Genomic DNA, 14912 nt, shown 5'->3' with positions numbered 1-14912 from the left:
CTGGTGGATAATACACACATGAAGAGCACTGTAACTAAACTTGCTTACAAATGTAATAAAGAAATCCTGTTTTTTAATTTACCTGATGCTAAACCAGTTAGTGTGACTACTAGCCATCCTGACCATGCATCGTACAGGCTTTTTGTCATCTCCCATGCTGATTCTTTCTTCTTGCTGTTAATCTGCAAAGAGAAATCGTTATGCATACTTGTATGTGTTCCTGTAATATGAATAGGACAAAAAAAGAAAGTATGACATACAAATCAATAGATGATCCAATCTTCAAGCAAATATACTCTCTCTTTAAACTACAAACACTCTCCTTGTATTTTGTGCTTTACATAGATAAGTCAGCTTGGTTATTCAGACATCAAACAACAGACAGAAAAGTAAATTTGCTTAATTTAAAAGAACTAAACCCCAGAAAATGCATTATTAGGATAAACAAATACTTTCTGTGATACATATCTAAAACATGTAATTCTAAAATTGTCTCTTTTCTAAACCTTAAATTATTTTTTACTTCAAATAAACTGTTAGTGTACTACTAATAAGCTATTACATACAATTAAAATTCCTAAAATTCTATTTCAAATATAAAGATCTTTGTTTTATCTTTAAACTAAAACCCACATAAAACAAAACCAAAAAGTGGATAACTATCCTATAATACTTCTAGACAACTATTACTAATGACATCTAAAATTATTGTACTGAAAAAACAGCAATTCTTATTTTAGCCTTATTGACTTCGTGCTCTTAGCTGAAATTTGTGTATAACTTGCTTTATGACTAAATGTTCATGTAATTGGATCCTATTCTTAAAATTTTTTTGTACTGTTAAAGGAGGGAGAAAGTATGCGCAACCAACAGCAAAAAAATCCCCACCAAACCAAGAAAGCACAATACCAGACAAGGAAATTTAGAAAAAAATACCACTCCTAAAGCAAATAGATATGTTTTATAGTTTCCTCTACATCCTTGAGATCCTCAAACTTTTTTTTTTTTTTAAATAAAAAAAGTTGTTTCTACAATAACATCTCTTTCACAACCACCATGAATTAGTGCTCATCTTTCTACATCTTTGATTACATGGCCAGGCAGTCTCCTATCATTCTGGGCATATTCATAAACTTCACAGTAGTTCTGTGGCTATAAACTGTGAACTGTCTAGTCTGACTTTTCTGATCTCAGACATTAAAACGAGTAACAGCTGTGAGACTTCACCCTAGATAACTCATTTCCAGGTGTAATCTGCCTGGCCAGGATTTGGTCAGGCCCAGCATTCTATCCAGTGGCATACCCACTATACAATAACCTACACATCTGCAGTGTAAAGATAGAACGTGTTGATTACTGCTTAGATATCAAATTATGAAATAAAGCATTAAATGGAAAATACCTTCTTACTTTTCATGAAAAGCATTCAGATAAGATACATGTTCTCAGATTCATTATCCAAGGCCCTCTTTTCCTTAAAAAAGCACTAGATAGTGCAATTGTGGATGTTTTGTTTTTTACACTAGTGTAAGATTATTTCCTTAACCATGTCAAAGTAAATCAGCATATATATCCTACATTTGCTTACAGAACATTAAAAACTATGTTTCCAAACAAAGCTGAGTAAAACTACAGTGTAGTACATGAAGGAACCTCACCCATGACCCCCCTCTCATACAATCACAATTCACTTTTAACTACTCATTTTGATCAGTTAAAAATATTTTAGGAGAAATCACATTTCCAAATCTGTCCTGGTTTTAAGGTTAATTAATGTAAGCATCTCAAAAGTTTGGTACTAAGGTTCTAAATAGTGTATTTCCTCCTAAAATGCTATTAAACAAGTCTATTACATTAATTACAGTATCTAGCATTTCACTAATACAACTTGAGTCCATTTCATCAAAGACCTCATTGCAGTGCACACCGATAAAGATGAATGGCCTGAACTTGATTATCTGAAGAAAACAACAGAAAAAAGGAGAAAAAAAAAGTTCTGCGATGGCAGAGTGGAAAGGACATTTACCATGCATGCTGAGACTACTCTTTTGTTAAACTTATATACATTGATGTAAGAGTGTTCACTTTCCACAGTCTCAACCATCACAGCACTACACAGCAGTATGTCCTGGTTTCAGGTGGGACAGAATTAATTTTCTTCACAGTAGCTGGTGCAGTGCTGTGTTTTCGATTTGGTGTGAGAACAACAACGACAGCAACAACTAAAAAATCAGTTAAATAATGTCTATACTAAGTCAAGGACTTTTCAGCTTCTCAGGTCCTGCCAGTGAGAGGGCTGGAGGGGCACAAGAACCTGGGAGGGGACACAGCCAAGACAGCTGACCCGAACTAGCCATCGGACATCATGCTCAGTATATAAACTGGGGGGCGTTGGCCAGGGCCTGTGGATCACGGTTCAGAGACTGGCTGGCATCGGTCAGCACATCATGAGCAGCTACATTTTGCATCACTTGCTTTCTTTTCTCCCTTTCCTTTGGATTTCATTCCTCTCCCCTTCTCCATCCTTTTCATTATATTTTTTATTATTATTTTTTTATTTCAATTATTAAATTGTTCTTATCTCAACCCTTGAGTGTTACATTCCTTCCTGACTCTCCTCCCCGTCCCCCTGCAGGGTGGCTGCATGGTGCCTGGTTGCTGGCTGGGGTTAAACCACGACACAGTATTACAAATACACTTGTGTCAGTATAAAAGCAATATACATCAGTGCTCACTTTTCTGTACAAGTACCACCATAATCACTACTGTACTATTACAAATATATCTATGCTGGAAAATAGCCTTAAATATACTAGCATGCAAAAAAGGTAGTACTGTAAAAATGTCATTTGGGTGACAGGGAACTATTTTCACTCTATTACAATTACTGTTTGCTTTCCACTTGCAGTACTGCATTATCAATAAAATGGTGCTTCTTTAATGTCACACAAGGAGTTCTAGATAGAACTACTTAAAAATTTAAAGTGTGCACAGATTTGTATGTGTTACTGGATCAGACCCTAATTCCAACATCCAACAAGAAGTATTTTCCAAGTATTGTTGTTTATCTCACATACCCGTCTATGCCTTTCCCTGTCTTTGCACTTCTCTCGAACCCAGTCAATGGTATGGAAGTCATCGTATGTTCCTACTCCAGGAATTGGTTCGTCCAGAAGATCCAGTAAGTGTGTTGAACTGTTGATACTTCCTCCATTTGTCATTGTATAATGAGTTCCTGTGGCAGAGGAAAGACAGGAATTAATTAATTCTGCAATGAACAAAGTACTCTAATGTTCATAACACTATGGCATGTAAAATTTCTGAACAAGTAACTAAGACACTTCAGATAATATGCATGTTTTACTTCATTTAGGTCCCTCAGTATTGCATGTCACTTTTTTTCTGTCACTGATCTGTAGGTTAAATTTGCACATTAGTTACTTTGTATTTCCATTGGTTAAATATGAATGTACTAGTCAAATTGTTGTTCTGTGTGCAGACTCCAGAGAACCTTTAATAGAACAAAGTGGAAAAAATGAGCAGCTTCAATACACATTTAACTTGAAGTTTATTTCAGTTTATGAACTATCAGAGAAAAATCTGGCTGTAAGAAAACAAAATCAGATTAGCTATAAAAGCTCACTGCACTTCCCTAAGTTGCCAGTTATTTTTAAATATACATATCATTGATCACCAATCTCTCCTAAATGTCTAAACCAAACCTAAAGTACATTAACAACAGAGATTACCAGTACAGCTTAAAAAAAAAGGTAACAGAAAGCCAAGCAAATATTTGTTTTTTAAATTTTTGTTTCTTTGAGGTAATTCACAGAACAGTCCTAAGTCATGAAAAGTTTTAAATACTGTATGTATTTCAAGACATAGAAAAAGTCTTCTACTAATTTGTTATCGCTAGCTAGTTATTTCACACGCAGCTTGCACAGCAACATCCCCCAACAGTATTTCTTTCAGTGCTTAGAATAAGGAGAGCAAGAGGAGTACCAAGAATGCTTCCCTCTTCACAAGTGATCAGGAAAGTTTTAATTTTTTTAAGCTTTCAGATGTCATCAATTCTGTAATATCTTGGATCTTTTGAGTTCCTGTGGTGTATTTACAGAACGCAAGTATAATTTTCAGTTGGATAGCTGCCTACATAAAAGCACAGCCACCATTTGCCCACCGATCAAACTGATTCTGCAACAGCAATTGCTATAAAGGGAACATTTATAACGAGGTTAACAGACAATGATTTAAAGAGTGATTACTCTCATTTGTTTGACTAAGAACAAAATGTGGCCAACAGCATACAGCATATCACAGTAATCTCTATTCTTAAAGACATAGGCCCAAAGTAGCCAAGATTTCTATCAGCTGACAGGCGCTAGTACTCATTTCACTAGACTGATACTGGGATGGTTAGGCAGGCAGGAATTTTTTGAGTTACAATTTCTTGTTTGGTTTTTTGATGTTTTTTTTTAATTGCAGGCTCAGCTTCTTGGTGTCGTCAGCAGAAGTTTCCAACTTACTCAAAAAAAAAAAAAAAAAAAAAAAAAAAAGGGAAGTCTTCAAATGGCCTATCTGTAAACTTCCAAATGCTACCAAGGCAGAGGTCAGCAGCCCCAGCTCTCATCAGCAACTAATTAAAATTTATACATGGGTAAAATGTGTCTCTTGCCTTTAAACTTGTGAAGTCTGAGATGTAGCAGAAGCAGTGTGTCAGCTACCACTATACTCAGACCCAAAGATGTGTGTCTCAGCCATCTACTGCTTAAAGAGGTCTCATTTATACCTGCTATGTAACACAGTATTTATTTGGACATTTTCTTTGTGATGAAAGACAACACAGAAGAAAATAATACGAAAATTCTATTAAGACAAAATGCAGTCTAAAATTTTTAAGATACACAAACTACTATTTATTACATATACACACATTATATATAGAAAAGCTTAAAATTCTATATAACTATTAAAATATTACTATTGGGGGGGGTTTAAATCTTAAAGTATAAGAAGACAATGTAAATGGAGGTGAGAACTCCTCAACAATGCCAATACCATTCTTTCATGCTAGAGTGGCTGCCATCTTTCCTAATACTGTTTTTTCCCTAGTACATGCCATATTAAATTCTCCCTCATCTATTCACCATAGCTAAGCCCTGCAAATCTCTTCACAAAGCTGCTGCTAGTCTCTCTTAAGGCAGATGTAAAGAAGCATTACCTATGCTTCCATTAATAAAAGGCTAACAACAACAAATTAAATCAGATTTGCTATTAGAGGTGATTGTGAAAACCTTGCTTTAGGATAAGGGATTCAATTCTCTTGCCATTTCCAATTCTCCTAACAAGAAAGGAAGTCTTAAGATAAATGTCTGGCTAGCTGAAATGGCAAGCTGGTCTTGTGGAAGAGGCAGTAACAAAATTCACACTGTAATGATTAGTTTACCTCTCAAAATTATAAGAATAACAGAATATATTATGAAAACGTTATTTTTACATGAAATTAACCTCCTTCACAAAACAGGGGGACGTAAATTCAGCCACAATTTAATGAGTAATCTCCTACAAAGTTACAATGTGATCAAGAAGTTTCCTGAACCTTAATGATCACGGTAAGACAAAAGCTTGCCTTTGCCCCGGGACAGTCTGTTTTATGCCCTGCTATACGTGAGGCAGTATCAAGCTGTAAGGAGCATGCAATCCTATGCAGCACAAGGCAAAGGAGAGCTGAGAGTTATAAATGTCCACAAACAGTAACAGATGATTTTATGCATATGACAAGGTGTTGAATTAGAATTCTCTCCAGGGAAAGCATCAGGGATGGCATCATACTCACTGCACCAGACCTCAAGCAGAACCTGGAGTAGACTACAAAGAACTATCATTGCCCAGATGCAATAAAAATCCCACCAAAACTCTGTCAGGTTCTTACTTTCCCAGCATTTGCTGGCACGCCAAATACTGGAATGTAAGTGATTATTGTATGATAGGGAGGACACAGAACAAGACGTGAAGTTGCAGAGGTGGTTTTGTTGAATACAGTGCTGCCCTGATAACCTGATAAACTTGTACCAAGTGAGAAATACGCAGCCATGATAGCCTGCATTAGCACATGGTAGAAAGGCTGCCCTATAGAGGACCGTGAAGAGGACACCTGTACAAAATCTGATGCTCTGTACCTAAGACATGCAAGTGTGATAGCAGTGGGAGAGGACATTCTCCAGCTAGTATAATGACCTATGTAGCATATAACTATTCTAAAGAAGAATTTACAGAAATATACCTTTACCAATACTCAACATTTTCCAAACTTCCACTTCCCTTCCTTTTCTAGCATTTCACATAGCAAGATGCTCCTTCCAGTTCTGATAAGGGTTCTCATCAGCATAAACACATGTAAATTCTCATCATTTAATAACATTTAGGTGTAACTGGCAATAAATTTGTTTTCAAGTTGATAGATTTTATTAAAAGTCCTTACCATAATATACATTTTTCATCACAACATTCTAACCTCCAAGCAGGAAATCATTACCCCAATAAATTGTAGCATGTAGCAACTGAAGGCTTCTGGATAGTCCCAATGTTCAGAAAGTATTTCCCCTTCCTTCCCCTTTCACCCAGTCCTCAAGTTTCAAGACTCCTTCTCAGGCTACAACTCAATGCAAGTGCTTTTCATCAAAATACAAGCAGTGTTAGTCTTAAAAACTGCAACAGGTGCTTAGCACACAAGGTATACAGGTACAACCTCTAGCTGTAAGAGCACACCCCCATTTTCCATATGAACATACCTGAGCCATTCTGCAGCTGTAAATAAAGTAGTGCCTTCTTTTTGTTACATTTGAGTTTGCTTAAGACTTTATTACACTGGGAAGCAGATACTTAAAGTGGCAGGCAGAACTTGTATTATTACTGTTATTTCAAAATAACCCATGTTACTACAGGGAGGGAAACAGTAATACACTGATCCTCTCAGACACTCAATACACCTCTCAGGAATCCTTACAAAGCAAATTCAACACAATCCATCCACACTTTGCAAAACTAAGGCAGCTGGCATCCTCTACCATCTTAACAAACCTGTATTCTCTACACATAACTAGGAAGCTGCTGCAATCACAGACTGCAAGCTTGCAGACAGTAAGCTCCTAGACAATAAAAGCAACATGCTTCTTCAGAGAAATGAGATTATCTCTTTTAGGTGATTCAGTCACTGTAGGTCTTGCCTGAACTACCTTTTGGGAAGGCAGCTGAGTTTTGTTATCCTTTCATGCATGTAATTCCAAGCCTTCAGCACAATCCTTTCTCAGCAATCAGCTCCGGTTGTGCTGAAGAACTGCTTCAAGCGAAGTTGTTAAAAAAAAAAAAAAAAAAAAGGCAACAAAAAACCTAATACAGAACATTGCATCATGTTGAAAGAAAAAAAATTGTAATAAGCACTAAGGTTAACAGTAAAACTCCGGACTTTGGGACACCTGACTAGAACAAGGTACAGCAAAAACAAACAAACCAACCTGCTACTCAGACAAAACTGCAACAAGAGAAGTAGATTCCCATATCATAAAAAAGCTCTCCTCTCCAAAGAGTTAGCTGCTTTGTTTGTTGGTTTTTCTCAAATGAGAATGAAAAAAAAATATAAACCAAAATCACTACGCTTGACAGAAAAAGGAGTCCTTACCACGCTCTCCTTCATTTCCCTCTGAACATGAAGTTACACTGAACGGCTGTTAGCTCCCAACACTTACCCACCCTCCTTCTTGTTTAACTAGTCTTTCCTGATGTAAAGCAGAACAAGGAAATTACAGAACTAATATTTTGCTATACTCATACAAGTTGTTTTATACATTACAGTTTCTTCCATGCCTTATGTCCCCTCTGAGACAAGGAGTATCTCTTTTTTCATATTCTGTATTTGTGCCTGATACAAGTAGTCTTCAGTGTTGATTGATGTTGGAACTATGACAAACATGACAGAAAGCTGATTTATGTAGATCACATACAGCATTTTTCAGGTGCCATGCACAGCACTTTCAAAGGCTGCCTCACCTCTTCTAATAGTTATCCCACAGTCCTTTGTCCTTTTTCAGTGGATTTCTTTCAGATTTGAACGCAACCCTGGGCAACAGGCAGCTGATGAAAGTTGTGGGGTTTTTAGAGAAAAATGTCTGGGAAGTTTTTAGCTAATTCATTTAAAAAGAAGAAGAGATCACGTCAGTAAGGACAAATACCTTTAAAACACAAGCAGACCACTACTAACTATTGTACAGTCACTGTGGTACAGTTCACAAATTTTCACAATAAAACATTTTAAAACACTAACAAATCAAAACATGAGTTGCTGACATAGATACAGTTGCATTTTTCACTTCACAGATCTCTTGGAACAAGTCCCCAGTAAAGGAACCCAGCAGATCATAAAGATCTTCAAGAGTCCTGCTATCCTTCCCTGGTATGAAGAAATGAAGAGCCATTGAGTGGGCCTCAGTTCTCTCTTCTTCCTGGTGCTCTCTTCTGGGAAGGCACTGGGTTCTACTTTCCACGCTCTATGATTTAAAAATCCCACTGAAAGTACACTTAAAACACCTGACATTAAAGAAATGCAGGAGCTAGTGATTCAATTATCTAAATACAGTTACACACAAGAAAGGGGTTTTGCAATATACTTGATGCTTATAATTCCCGCATAACTGTTCAACAATCCTTCCCAAGTCTTTCCTTGTGTGCAGTATTCCTTCTTTTCTCATAAAAATGAGAAAAGAAACATCAAGGTTTAAGACAAATGCTGCACCCTGGGTAATCAAACGGTGCATGACATATCTTTTATGTGCTTCTCCACTATGTGATTATCTGAACAGTTAACCAGTATCACCTAGAAAACAAATCTCCACAGCTACAGCCTCCACAGAGTAAGATACAGAACTGAGACATGAACAGGCCTAAGAGGGTGGCTAGCAGAGTTAACAAGGGACCATAACTTTATGATAATCTTTAAGACCCCTTCTATATGCTATACATCATCTGAATGTGCATCACAACATACACCACTGTATCAAACTGAGCATGTATCGGCTTACTCCATTTTATGAAATGAGACATACCTCAGTACATAATTACACAGTAAGGCTGAGCTGACCTAACAGACTGCTGCCACCCAAATAGGAGATCTTGCTCCCCCTGTTTCTCCCTCCCATTCTTGGTCACACACGTCTACCCTCACCCTTGGATCTGGTTGCACAGTAAACCAAACATGCTAATGCTACTAAGCAAACGAAACTAACAACAGCAACAAAAAAAAAAATCTGCTATTACACAAGCTGGAATAAAGCTTCTGTGCTGTCAGACAAGAAACAAGAGCCAGTGCAAGAGTAAGAACCAAGAGATGGGGAATGACAAGCAAGTTCACCCTCTTCCACAGCAACAAACTGTAAGACTAGTTATACTGAAATATATAAATGCACCCTTGGGGTCTTGTTAGATTTTGATTATGTATTTCTGCTGGAAAAAATTCAAAACTGCTATATAAATATTAATATCCACACACTATACAGTAACATCCATTTCACAGAGCTCAAAACTCCCAAAGGTGGCTACGTTTAGAAACAGTTCAGCGTTGTGAACACAGTAACAGATGAACAATGTCAATACTGGAGTCAATGGCAGAGCAATAATAGGACCCAATTTCTCAAAGGTATTTCTCTAGAAGCTACATAATTGCTAATGTTTACAGCAAGAATACACTAGTTTGCTGCTGCTCACACATCCCTTTTTCTAAACAGTGCACATCTACACAGTATTCCACATAACAGTCATCCTGGCTGACAGCATTGCAACATGTTTCATTTGTGCTACTCCAAGTAGTGTAAAAGGAGGGAGAAAAAAAATAATAATAAACGCACCTCTGTGAGTGAAAATGAAGCTAATCAGTTTACACCGAAGGCTGGAATAAGCTCTCCCTGACATGACCATCCAAATCTGCTGAGTGTTAAAATCAGCAGGGGCTGTAGCTTTCCGGAGGCCAGATACTAATCCAAGGCTTTGCTTCACCCATGTGTCCTTGGGTATTAAGGGGCAAGGAGAATGGAGGCAGGGAAGCAACCGGAACCCAACTCACACCAGAAGGATCGTTTACACTTGTAACAAAGAAGATTTGTATACACAAATTACATGTTAGTGCCTCAGCCTCCCTCCGCCTCCATGTTCAGACCTCAAAATATGAGGCTTTCAATTAAAGAAAGACAAGAAACAATTGACAGTTTATTTAAATTGTCTGTAACCACTCAAGAGGAGTCATTAAGCACTGTTGTCTTTTCCTGACTAGAGGTAATTTTTAAGTTTCAGAATCAGAGGCACAGCATGCCATGCCAGACTGCTATCATTCACTACCGCTGATGATTTAATGATTTTGAAATCTATGTAATCAAGTAACACGTTCCCCTTTGCGTGTAACTGAATTTTAAGCCTGTCTTTGCAGCTGGCTCTTCTAAACTGCACCAAAAGCTTACAAGCACAAATTGATCTCTGCATTACAATCAAAATGCATACAAAAATGACAAAAGTATATATACACAAACTGAAAAAAAAAAAATCAACAGGAAAGTATCTGATAGGTGGGAAACAGGAAGACTCAGAGCAAGTTTGGAAGAACAAGAAAATAAATAAAATGCTTTACCAAAGTACTGAGTGATAATCCCCTTCCCTCTACTTCTTCTACAAAAAAAAAAAAAAAAAAAAACAACAACAACAAAAACCAAAACCAAAAAACCACCACAAACAAAAACCTGTGGGTTTACAAATAACCTTTTAAAAAGTAGGAGTTAAATGAAAGTTGAATAGTAGCACCTCAGAGTTAAACCAAGGCTTTTGGAGACTTGCGTCCACTGCAAATGCACAGGAATCTGAGAAGGCGGCAAAGCAGATGTCAAGTATTGCTCAATGTGTACATAATTAAAAAAAAAGAAAAAGCTAACATAAATAGCTGTGGCTTTTTACTTTAGGTGGAAGAAACACTTCTGTTTCTATGGTGCAGCAGAAAAAAAGGCTTTATTGTTACAGATTTCTTTTCATGTAGTCTTAAAACCAGAATTAATTATATTTATTACATCTACAATGAATAGGGACTTCATATATGCAAGTGGAGAGTTATGGGGATCCCCACACTACTAAATTTACAACGTAAATATAAGATGAACAGTGCAGGAAGGAGATGAGAAAAATAAAAGGTATAAAGACACGTGAAGTTAGATAAAGCAAACATTACAAAAGGGAAGTAATTATCATCTAACAACGCCAAGGCAATAAGGGTCAGAACAACAGAAATTTAAATAATTAGATTTCTAAGCACTGCTGCTGCATGTACATAAGAGCTACTTACTTATACGTTGTTTTGGAGGACAAAGACAGGCTGCAACAAAAATAATAATTCTGCTAATATGATTACCCCAATTAGGCCATGTTCAGGCCCAAGGAGGGCATAATCTTGATTTGTTCATTAGCTTTCTAATATTTCAGATAACAGTACACCTCAAAATTATTTCCTAAAATGAAAAATACATGCCTAATAGAGAACCTTAACAGTCATACAGCATATGCAGACAGATCACCTGTGACTACCTACAACAAACTGCAGTTATATGTCATGGTACTTCACATTAATCACCAAAGACAAATACATTAAACTCAACTGAAAATCCTTATCCCCTTTTCGTACTAGGAACCTTAGAACAAAGTGCAGCAGAAATTCAGTGCCATAACCATGTTGAGTTTCTTCAAGTAATGCTTCTTCTCAAAGCAGTCAATGTTAGACAACTGTAACAATCAATCACATTTTCTGTGGACCTCCGATTAGTCTAAAAATTAATTTTATTACTCTTCCTTTGCTACAATACAATTACAGTGTCAAACTCTAGCTCTGAGCATGCGTACAAAACTTCCACACCCATTTACTTCAAAGGTCACACTGAGGATTTTGGTCTCTAATGGCTTTTGATTTATTACTAATTCTTAAACATAAGAGGCCCATAAGCAGAAATGCAGCCTAAAATACAAAAGTGTAACTTTCTACCACTTAAAGGATCTGAACTGGCTCAGTATGCATCTGACTCTTCCTAGGATTATTATTAACCATCCTTTCCCCCACAGCTTATGATCGCAGGTGAAACTGGAGGGGGAGAATAGAGTGGTTTCCCCAGTGTTACTGTTAATAGTATAGTGTAAGCAACAGGAGTTGCACCTACATGCAGTGGTGACTGGTGTGCAATAAATGAGATTGTGAGTTATCTTGTCTCTCAGAAAACTTAGGTTTACTAAAACTAAGTCATAAGTAAGTTTGGTGTGCTCTTTATATACGTAATTTTCACATCTCCTAGCTACTGACTCAATCGCAGATTATTAGTGTAACAGTATTTCATTAATTTTGCTTGAGGATATGCAAAATCTAAAATTCAAGACGTACTTATGCATAAGTAACAAATAAAAGGGAGTTAACAACCCTCATTCTTGCTGAAGCTCAAGTTTTGCTGCTGGTAGCCTGGCCACTATACATGTTCTGCTATTGCAGAGATTTCAAATTTTTAAGGAATGGTAAAATGAATGCTTACTTAGGAAACAAAAGGCAGGAGGGAAATCCAAAAGTGTGAGCATGTCTGTGAATAATTGTAAGACAAACAAGATAACTCATTATTTGGAAATTTCAAAATGGTCCAGCTAGCAAAAATGATGCAAAAATAAATCCAAGGGCAGAGAAATCAGCAACATAAATTACTTATTTTTTAATACAACATATATCCCAGCATATGGATTATTATATAACAAACTCTTATGAAAAAGCGTATGTGTCAGTTACTTATGATACATGCAATCCTAAATCGGGATTTGAAAAACCCTCTCTGAGGGGAGTAGTACTGTTAACTCTCTTAGTTATCAGAGAAGAGAGTAGAAGCGAACTGTGCTCCTGCAGTTTTATTTCATTATATCATGGAGAATAAGGAGGTCTGGAATGATGCATTTAGTACCACATAAAAAGAAATCTCAGGACAGAGCTAGTTAAAGGAAATCCTGATAAGAAGTATTCAGTAACACCTGTATTTTTATCGATGAGAAAACTGATGAGTAATTATAATTAAAAGATAAACACAATTAATAAATAAGTATTTAAAAAATCTTTCCATGTGGTATTTTACAGCTTATTTGCACTGAAAAAAATAAAGTATCTTCTTACCGTAAACCAACGGGTCAAGCTTTTAATAATAATGTATTATAATATTTTGTATTTCATCACAACGAAGATTAATAAAGCCCGTTAATTAAACCTCAAAGACCCCTAATGGTTTAACCAGTTATTTCATCGTTGCTGAGGTACAGCCACTTAGGGTGAGCCACTGCAGTCAATTAGTGCAACAAATGCTTTGATGTTACAAAGCAGTTTTGCATGACATGAACATTACTCTGCAGGACAGAAGAGCTGTCAGGATGTAAATAAGGGAAAAGAATTTCACAGGCTTTGACAACTAAGCTTGTTTTCTCCCAGTACCTTTATCTCTTTTCTCCTAACTTGCTTACAATGCTCAGAAATCTACATGAGGAAAAAATCTTGATAGTATCCTTTTCTAGACTCACAGATAATAAAGAAATGTCAAGACTTTAAATTTCTGGGTTTATCTTTTAGCATTTTAAGTCTTATTTTGACAGCTAGGTGACAGTAACAGATTACTGTGGTATTATTGTCAATCTGCAAGAAATACAAATTTTGATGAAATCTATGGAACAAACTGGTCTGGAGACTCAATTTTCTTATGAGTCATACGTACTTAACAAATTAAGATTTGCAAGTGATTATGGGAACACTGTTGGGATTTTGTTGTTGTTTGTTTTTTTGGTTTTCTTTTTTGTTTGTTTGTTTAAACTAAACTCAGTACAGCAAACCCAAGAAGCACCAACAACACTGGTTTTGAAATACAGTATTAGAATATAGGAAGTACAAGCCCTAACAGAATTTAATGGAACTGCAAAAAGTGACAAGTCACAACTGGGAATTCTCTTGTTGGTTCCTAGTGGTGCCACCAGAATGGGAACACCAAGTTGAACCCTTGACTGTTTTCATTAAATTATTTGTAAACTGTATGTTTAATAGCAATACTCCGATGTGCCAGACACCATTTTGCACTGCGAATATCTACTTTTTGTATTGTAAAATCAACTAAATTCTGGTAATTTCCAGAAATATAAAGCTGATCACATTTCAAAGTCTAGCCATAACTTCCAGAGTTTCAAAGTGCGTTAGGGCTCCTTTGCAGGTTTCATCTTTAAATTTATCTACAAATCTAAACTCCCAGAATGGCTGTTGTTGGAAGGGACCTCTGCAGGTTATCTGGTCCAACACCCCTGCTCAAGCAGGGGCACCTACAGCTGGTTTCCCAGGACCACGTCCCAACAGCTTTTGAGTATCTTCAAGGAAGGAGAATTCACAACCTCTCTGGGCAACCTGTTTCAGTGCTCAGTCACCCTCAGAGTAGAAATCTGCTTCCTGATATTCAGAGGGAACCTCCCGTGCTTTGGTAGTTTGTGCCCATTGCCCCTGGTCCTGTCGCTGGGCTCTACTGAGAAGAGCCTGGCTCTGTCTTTGCACCCTCCCTTCACGTATTTATATACATTGATAAGATCTCCAATTCACACCTTCCAAATGTGCTAAGAAAATACCATCCTTCATTTCTCATAAGCCTGACTTGGAGATCTATCCAGGACTTGCTATACAGTTAATGATCAGGGCCTAGAAAAAAAATGCTTGTCTTAAAATAAGCCATACTGGAACTTGTTGATATTCTTAACATATGCTGAAAAATCTCCTAAAAGTCATAAAAAGACCACCACAAATAACCTTTTATGTAAGCTACTAAAACACAGCTAAAAATGCTAGA

General features: G+C 36.8%; 1 protein-coding gene across 7 annotated transcripts in view; it reads right to left on the bottom strand.

Annotated features, from left to right (window-relative positions):
• Window positions 1-14912, bottom strand: part of CLCN3 (chloride voltage-gated channel 3) — a 70825-nt gene that overhangs the window by 25215 nt on the left and 30698 nt on the right. For all 7 annotated transcript variants that reach the window (XM_056346207.1, XM_056346198.1, XM_056346236.1 and 4 more), the window contains 2 exons: window positions 3078-3235; window positions 83-182 (listed from right to left, as the gene is read on the bottom strand). In XM_056346207.1, coding sequence (XP_056202182.1) covers window positions 83-182; window positions 3078-3235 — 258 coding nt within the window. The remainder of the gene's footprint in view (window positions 1-82; window positions 183-3077; window positions 3236-14912) is intronic.

The sequence above is a fragment of the Falco biarmicus genome, chromosome 1 (assembly GCF_023638135.1).
Source record: "Falco biarmicus isolate bFalBia1 chromosome 1, bFalBia1.pri, whole genome shotgun sequence".
Taxonomy (NCBI): domain Eukaryota; kingdom Metazoa; phylum Chordata; class Aves; order Falconiformes; family Falconidae; genus Falco; species Falco biarmicus.
The sequence above is the reverse complement of the archived record's forward strand: the minus strand, read 5'-3'. Positions and strand labels throughout refer to the sequence as shown.